The sequence below is a fragment of the Sinocyclocheilus rhinocerous genome, unplaced genomic scaffold (genome assembly GCF_001515625.1).
Source record: "Sinocyclocheilus rhinocerous isolate Xijiao unplaced genomic scaffold, SAMN03320098_v1.1 scaffold1624, whole genome shotgun sequence".
Taxonomy (NCBI): Eukaryota; Metazoa; Chordata; class Actinopteri; order Cypriniformes; family Cyprinidae; genus Sinocyclocheilus; species Sinocyclocheilus rhinocerous.
In genome coordinates, this window is record NW_015639527.1 from 841,612 (window position 1) to 850,192 (window position 8,581).

At 42.7% G+C, this 8,581-nt stretch overlaps 1 protein-coding gene and 1 long non-coding RNA gene across 2 annotated transcripts in view; both read left to right on the forward strand.

The window, feature by feature from the left end:
- LOC107751395 (uncharacterized) overlaps nt 1-4,277 on the forward strand; it is a 95,285-nt gene extending 91,008 nt beyond the window's left edge. Inside the window, exon 3 of the long non-coding RNA XR_001641236.1 lies at nt 4,206-4,277. This is a non-coding gene — a long non-coding RNA (uncharacterized LOC107751395). The remainder of the gene's footprint in view (nt 1-4,205) is intronic.
- Nucleotides 4,278-4,842: 565 nt separating this feature from the next.
- Nucleotides 4,843-8,581, forward strand: part of LOC107751394 (opioid-binding protein/cell adhesion molecule-like) — a 73,952-nt gene continuing 70,213 nt past the window's right edge. Inside the window, exon 1 of the mRNA XM_016567116.1 lies at nt 4,843-5,275. Within this exon, the coding sequence (XP_016422602.1) occupies nt 5,118-5,275 (158 nt within the window). The 5' untranslated portion in view covers nt 4,843-5,117. The remainder of the gene's footprint in view (nt 5,276-8,581) is intronic.

An 8,581-nucleotide genomic window follows, 5' to 3' on the forward strand; every position in this document is an offset into this window, starting at 1 on the left:
TTATGGATCGCGCCACGGCGAGGCTTTACTTGCCGTGAAGCGGGTGAAGAAAATGACATCGTGAGGTCATCTACTTAAAAAACAAACAAAAACAAACAAAAACAAAAAACGATGAACGTTATTTTTCTGGCCATAACCCTCCAGCTCAGGTGAGCGCACACGATGGTGATGCCCCAAGCATATCAGGCTGGCCTGCTGAAAGGCCTGGATAAAGGCGAGGGCCTTTCTCCTAATGAGGTAGCTAAGTGCGGGCAAAGGCGCGCTCAGCGGCCTTTACAAAGGTCCAGGTCTGAGCCCGAACAACCCAAGGGGTCCTGGCCCGTCTCGAGTCCCCCTCTCGCTGAGAGCTGGGTTTGTGCTTCCTCAGCTAAGGTAAATTACTGCTAGCCTTTCCAGCATTGGAACATGCTGTAGGTCAAGCCCCCTTCTCGACTGAGAACTAGGTGTGTTGCTCCCACAGCTAAGTAAATTATTGCTAGCTGTTCCAGCTTTGGAACATGCAGCAGGTCGAGCCTCCTCTCGTTTGAGAACTGGGGGTGTTGCTCCCTCAGCTAAATAACTGCTAGCTGTTCCACCATTGGAACATGCTGTAGATTGAGCTCCCTCTCGATTGGCTGGACAATGGGGAGGGGGGTGGGCGCTCTGGAGGCCCCTCAGGACAGACACAGGACGGCAGGCCTCCAGAGCGGTACCCGTTCCGGGACCCATGGCAGATCAGGCAGTTCGGGGCACCATGGCGGAGCAGGCAGACTAGGAAGCCATGGCGGAGCAGGCAGACTAGGAGGCCATGGCGGAGCAGGCAGACTAGGAGGCCATGGCGGAGCAGGCAGACTAGGAGGCCATGGCAGAGCAGACAGTTCAGGAGGCCATGGCGGAACACGGGAGCGAGCTCTGGGGCTGGAGCCGACACTGGAGCGAGGATGAGGGCCGAGAGCCATCCTTTTCACCTCATCCCTTCTCTTCTGGTTACGGGTGAATAAGGCAGCCGGCGGGCTTGACGTTGCGGTGGCCGGCGGACGTGGGTCAGCCGCAGTCGGCAGGCTTGAGAATGACGTGGCCAGCGGGCTTGACTTCGGAACGGCCGGCGAGCTGGAGAGTGCCGCGGCCGGCAGGCTTGACTGAAGAACGGCCGGCGGGCATGGGAATGCCGCAGCCGGCTGGCTTGCCTGAGGAACGGCAGGCGGACTATCCACGGGGCGATGGTAGTTGGCACCGTGCCAGAACAGAGAGTTGATGGTGGCGTCATCTAATGCCGTCGCCGCGGCAAGCCCGCAGAACTCCCTTGCATACTCGACGAAGGGGAGATCTCTACGGGCTAGGGCAATGAAGCGTGCCACGATCTCCATCAAACAAAAACGTGGAGAAGGTGTGCCGCTTATTTTCTGTTTATGGTGCTGTCTTCTGTCATGATGTGCCTACGGTGAGGAGCGAGGAACGAGGAGAATGCAGGAGAATCATAATTAACAGTCTTTATTGACATCTAGGGAATCACACGTAGGACACGGGATCGGTGTTCAAGACAGCACGCAGGACTCAGGAAACACAGGGCTTAAATACACATGGAAACTAATGAGGGAACACCTGGAAACAATGAACATGATGACATGAGGGAAAACACAGTTGGAAACAAATGAACACAATCAGGGCAGGAACAGGAAGACCAAATAAGGGCATAAACATAACATGGAGCATGTGGGGGAGGAAAACACAAGACACAAGACTGACAGGTAGGGTTCTAGAAGTAAAAACTCATTAATTTTCTCCATAGGGAAATTGGTTTTTAACAATAACTGATAAACCTTTAAAGACAAACCTGTTGCGAGCTCTGAGGTTAATAATCGGTGGGATATTCTTTTGTTGAAGCCATCTATTCGCATTAAAGGGTTAGTTCACCCAAAAATGAAAATTAGCCCATAAATTACTCACCCTCAAGTCATTCTAGGTGTATATGACTTTCTTCTTTCAGACGAACCCAGTCGGAGTTATATTAAAAATGGTCTTTTTGTACACGGAAGCAGTTCCGGGCGGATGACGTATGGAGGTTGACTTTGCGCATGCGCCGCTCAGAAGTGACGTACGCGGTAGCGCAGGGGAGAGATCAAAACAAAACAACGGTCACTAATTAGAAGTACAAAACAAGGATTTGTAAAGAAGAATGTCGGAGGATTTCGATATAAGCCAAGAGGAGACTGGTTTTCCTTTGCTAAAGTAAGGAAACTTTGCTTCCTTTGCTCCTGTTAACAAACGTTGGTTTTCACGAGACACACTGGCTGCATGCGCATCACTGACCTCATACGTCATCCGCCCGGAACTGCTTCCAGTGTACAACAGTGAGCGCAAGCTACATTAAAGTGATTATTACGTTCTCTGGGATAGCTCTGGGATTGAACACAACTGAGCTTCCTCCAGAAAAACCGAAAAACAATTAAACAAAGAAAGATAATTGGCTCATTGTGTCCAAAGTGGTGGTAAGAACGGTCGAATGGTTGGATTTTCCACATTTTTGCTAAATCAATCAGTTTAGGTGTTAAAGATCAGTAGACTTCTGTTGTTTTCCCTTCTTCCAGAATTATTATCAAATCAAGGGTATCATTTTCAACACATTTCACTGAAGCGTGGATTCACACTACTAATTAGCTAAACGGATCTACAATTTGCTTAGGTCAGCCGGGTTTTAATTAAAAAGCAGTTGAATCAAATTAGCTTATCAAGTACCAGGTAGCATCAGAGGAAGATATATATTTTTTAATTAAATCTTATCTTATGCCATTCTTCCACTTGGCATGTTCATCATCATCATCATCATCATTTTAATGTAACGATCTCTGGTAAAATGGTCAAGTAACCCTGTTCAATCAATAAACCCCATTTAAACCTTTATCTTCTGCATTTATTTTGCTGGAATGGATCTACCATCAGTGTAAACATAGTTACAAGTGATTAGTTAAGGATTAGCTGAAGGCTGAGGTATATGAATATGAGAATGATAATCTGGTAAATTGCACACCACATAAAATGTTTGGATTCTGTTCACTGTAATCTCCTAATCATGGATTATATTTTATGCAAGGCTAAAAACGATCACTTTAATGATTAAATGTTGCTGAAAATGGGGTTTTCCACAAGTCTGATTTCATAATCACATATTGTTTAGTATGCAACACTAATCGGACAGAAAAACCATCTTAAGATAGTATGGCTTAGCTGGTCTCCAAAAGTAGCCTGTTTGCTGGTTTTAGAGGGGTTTTGAAGGGGCACAACTAGAGGGAGACAGGCCAGATAAAATAGGTATACTATGGCATAAATATTTGATTTGAAAAAGCACACTAGAATGTTTGGTTCTACTTGGAGATCAGGAGTGTGATAGTTATAAATAATCTTAAAAATGGTGTGTTTCAAAATTAATGATAGATAGATAGACAGACAGACAAATGTATAATAGCCCAGTTGTCCAAAATAAATGTATAATAAATGTTTTTTTTTTTAAATGTGTTTGGAGTAAATATTTCCCCCATTCTCTGTGTTGACCTCAGTGCGTGCAGTATCTATCTTTCTTCAGTTCAGCTCTAGTTAGGGAGACACAGGATGGGCAGTCAGTTTCCTCACCTATCCGAGCACAAGAGCACAACCGACCGCGCGCCGAGCGCGTTCTCTCTGTCTCCTGGAGTATTTCTGCATATTTTCTCAAACAGGCAACCCGTTTCAGCACCCCCGGAGGTGTTCACGCACTGAACATCCTCTCGCAGTTGCGATTAGTTTGTGCGGGTCCAATTAAAGTGAATTTGAAAACGACGAGGCTCAGAACGAGGCTGAAGCATCTTAAAGAGCGCGCGAGCAACATATGTGCTGCCTCTGAAGACTCGGTACAGCACCTCAGTGTGTCTGAAAACGCTTGAAAAAACGTCTCACCCGACTTGCTGAAAACTTTCAAGGAATATTTACGAGCACTTTGAAGGGATTTCCAGTCAGAAACACTGAGAAAAACTAATACTTTTGGAGATATTTAGAGGACGGAATACGAAGTGAACGCTGCGTTCCGATCCGAGGGGAATCACATTTACGCTCTTTCAGTTATACGGTTCTTCTTTGCGGACGGAAGTTTCTGAGAGTTCTGACGGGAAAAATGGACATAACTGGTTATTTTGAGCTGCAGTGGAAATGCCTGATTGTTGTGGCTCTAAGACTGCTGTTCCTTGTGCCCGCAGGAGTGCCAGCGAGAAGCGGAGAATCTTATTTAAAGGACAACATCACTGTCAGACAAGGAGACAGTGCTGTCTTGAAGTAAGTCGGTGATTATATTATTTACATTATGATAAGTTTATATATACGTTTTATGTTACGTGCTTTTTCATTAAAAAGCTTTTTGGGACCGTCTTGCAAACATTAGAATGTTTATTTAATCAACGATGTGGTTAGAAGGTGTAATTTCTTATTTAATCATTTTAGTTTATAAACTCGTGTTAGTTTTAAGTGTTCTTATTTAATTTTTATTGAGCTATAAATATTATTATTAGCCTAATCTGGCTGCTGTTTGCACGTCTCATTTTTCTACTGGAGTTGTTTTGGGAATCCGTGGTGAGATGCAATCGTCTGGTAATGCAATCAGCATGCAGTCTGGTCTATGTAATCAGCTTTGGTGGCCTATTTAGATAAGTAGTTCATCAACAAATCAAATTTAAGTTCGACTCAATTCTCTATTCCCTCTCTTTCAGTCATTCTCCCTCTCCCATCTCGCTCATGCCTGCTTTTTCTCAATCCCCTTCCCCTCTGTTTCAGTCACACACACACACACACACACACACACACACACACACACACACACGCGCGAGCAACATATGTGCTGCCTCTGAAGACTCGGTACAGCACCTCAGTGTGTCTGAAAACGCTTGAAAAAACGTCTCACCCGACTTGCTGAAAACTTTCAAGGAATATTTACGAGCACTTTGAAGGGATTTCCAGTCAGAAACACTGAGAAAAACTAATACTTTTGGAGATATTTAGAGGACGGAATACGAAGTGAACGCTGCGTTCCGATCCGAGGGGAATCACATTTACGCTCTTTCAGTTATACGGTTCTTCTTTGCGGACGGAAGTTTCTGAGAGTTCTGACGGGAAAAATGGACATAACTGGTTATTTTGAGCTGCAGTGGAAATGCCTGATTGTTGTGGCTCTAAGACTGCTGTTCCTTGTGCCCGCAGGAGTGCCAGCGAGAAGCGGAGAATCTTATTTAAAGGACAACATCACTGTCAGACAAGGAGACAGTGCTGTCTTGAAGTAAGTCGGTGATTATATTATTTACATTATGATAAGTTTATATATACGTTTTATGTTACGTGCTTTTTCATTAAAAAGCTTTTTGGGACCGTCTTGCAAACATTAGAATGTTTATTTAATCAACGATGTGGTTAGAAGGTGTAATTTCTTATTTAATCATTTTAGTTTATAAACTCGTGTTAGTTTTAAGTGTTCTTATTTAATTTTTATTGAGCTATAAATATTATTATTAGCCTAATCTGGCTGCTGTTTGCACGTCTCATTTTTCTACTGGAGTTGTTTTGGGAATCCGTGGTGAGATGCAATCGTCTGGTAATGCAATCAGCATGCAGTCTGGTCTATGTAATCAGCTTTGGTGGCCTATTTAGATAAGTAGTTCATCAACAAATCAAATTTAAGTTCGACTCAATTCTCTATTCCCTCTCTTTCAGTCATTCTCCCTCTCCCATCTCGCTCATGCCTGCTTTTTCTCAATCCCCTTCCCCTCTGTTTCAGTCACACACACACACACACACACACACACACACACACACACACACACATTTGTGGACGCCCACATGCACTTACAGTAGCATCATTGTTTCCTTACTTTTCCTCTAATGGTTATTCCGTGAAGTTATATAAATGTGGTCAACAAGGCAGTCGTTTTTCCTGTAGGGGGACTGAGAGTAAAGTATGCCTCTGTTATACCAGACGCAGCGGGGGACGTTTTGTGTAGCATGAGACAGTGGCCTGTGCTTGTGTCCTTTGACGCTTGGCTCCAGAACCTCTGTCTAAAAGAATGTAATTTTTGTCTGGAACAAAACTGCTCAACAAAACCGCTGAGGATGGCAACAGTCCGTCGAACTGTATAGACCCTTATATCGGAGTTTGATGCATGAAAAACCCTCTTTTGAATAAAGAGACATTCATGTGCAGAATGCTTGTTTTTTTGTGTGTTCCTAACAAAATGTGCATATATCCATTTTGTGGACAGACAGATAGATAGATGGATAGACAGACATAGATAGAAGTGGAGAACTTCATTCTATTAACTCCTTTCCCGCCAGCATTTTTTTTTTAAAAAGTGGCCATGCCACCGCCAGCATTTTTGATGATTTTCACTAAAATTTCATGGCCCCCAGAATATTTTGTTTTATTGTTAAAAAAATGTTTTATTCCTGCTTCAAGCATTCTTTTTTTATCAACACTTGAATGTAGGTAAGTTTAATAATAAAAAAGATTTTGAGCAAAAAGCAGAGAAAATCATGTTTTTATCAAATACTACATCTGGATCATATTCAGTAGGATGTTCAAAGCAAACATGCAGATCTCTTCCATTAACACCCCAAAGCTTGCACAGTCCTTTGCCACTTCCTGGATCGCCATTTCACTCGGTAACATTAGGCAGTGTTAAGAATTAAAAAAGGAAATGATACCGTTCTTTCTCGTTGCCACCAAAGTTTTCTCGCATCAACAAGGCAGTCGTTTTTCCTGTAGGGGGACTGAGAGTAAAGTATGCCTCTGTTATACCAGACGCAGCGGGGGACGTTTTGTGTAGCATGAGACAGTGGCCTGTGCTTGTGTCCTTTGACGCTTGGCTCCAGAACCTCTGTCTAAAAGAATGTAATTTTTGTCTGGAACAAAACTGCTCAACAAAACCGCTGAGGATGGCAACAGTCCGTCGAACTGTATAGACCCTTATATCGGAGTTTGATGCATGAAAAACCCTCTTTTGAATAAAGAGACATTCATGTGCAGAATGCTTGTTTTTTTGTGTGTTCCTAACAAAATGTGCATATATCCATTTTGTGGACAGACAGATAGATAGATGGATAGACAGACATAGATAGAAGTGGAGAACTTCATTCTATTAACTCCTTTCCCGCCAGCATTTTTTTTTTAAAAAGTGGCCATGCCACCGCCAGCATTTTTGATGATTTTCACTAAAATTTCATGGCCCCCAGAATATTTTGTTTTATTGTTAAAAAAATGTTTTATTCCTGCTTCAAGCATTCTTTTTTTATCAACACTTGAATGTAGGTAAGTTTAATAATAAAAAAGATTTTGAGCAAAAAGCAGAGAAAATCATGTTTTTATCAAATACTACATCTGGATCATATTCAGTAGGATGTTCAAAGCAAACATGCAGATCTCTTCCATTAACACCCCAAAGCTTGCACAGTCCTTTGCCACTTCCTGGATCGCCATTTCACTCGGTAACATTAGGCAGTGTTAAGAATTAAAAAAGGAAATGATACCGTTCTTTCTCGTTGCCACCAAAGTTTTCTCGCATGCGTGTATACATTAAGAGAGAGAGATATAGGAATTAAGAGTAGAGAGAGAGAGCACAGATGGGAGAAGGGAAAAACACAAGGGGAGAGAAAGGGAGGGCAAGAGTAAGAGAGGGGATTAGGTCACACGCACACACACATATATAAGAAACATCTGGAAGAGAGTGTACTTTTTCTAACAGGCAGTTTTCATTTATATGCTGTTTATAGTTGATGATCGCATTGTTTTACATGTGCATATGCATACATACAAGATCGCTCGTTTCTGCGTCTTCCTCGCATGTGTTTTTGATCGGCACATTCTAGACTCATTCAGGAGATGCGTAATAGCTCCCCCGAACGTATATAACAGGGAGAATGCGGAAACCCGGAAAATTCCATGTTTGGCGGGGAAAGAGTTAAAGCTGATATATTTAATTGCTCTCTTACAGTGTTCAAACTAGTTTGAATGTATATATTTATTTTGAATATATGTGTTAAATATATACTTAGGCTAGATGTGTGGGGTGGGCATGGCCGGACTTACCATTGGGCTTGACTGGGCTGCAGCCCAGGGGCCCCGCCTTGTAGGGGGCCCCGCCTTAACCCGTTTGCATTTGTTCAGTTATGTGCCAGTCAGAAATTATTAGTTGCATTTCAACAGCGCGCACGGGCCAGCCGGGGCTAACAACTTCCAGCTTCCAACTACGACATTCGAAGCCATAATCAAACAGCATAAACTGGAATTTATTATTTTTTTCACATAGAAAAAGGACACGCGTATTAAATCATGTCTGCGCTACGCCGAATCGCAGATTAATTTGTGATCACATGGCTGCTTTAAACGGTTCCATTAAGCCTTTAGCCCAAAAGAGCGCACATTTACTTAGCACAAGGATACAAATGAAACAAACTGTGCTTTAACTTATTCAGGTTGGCTAGCCTAAAACTAACAGTAGCTGCTACTATTCAGGAACAAAATACTATGATGTGTAAAGTCATAGATATAGATTATATTTATATATTAATCCATATTAAATATGAAAAAGTTATT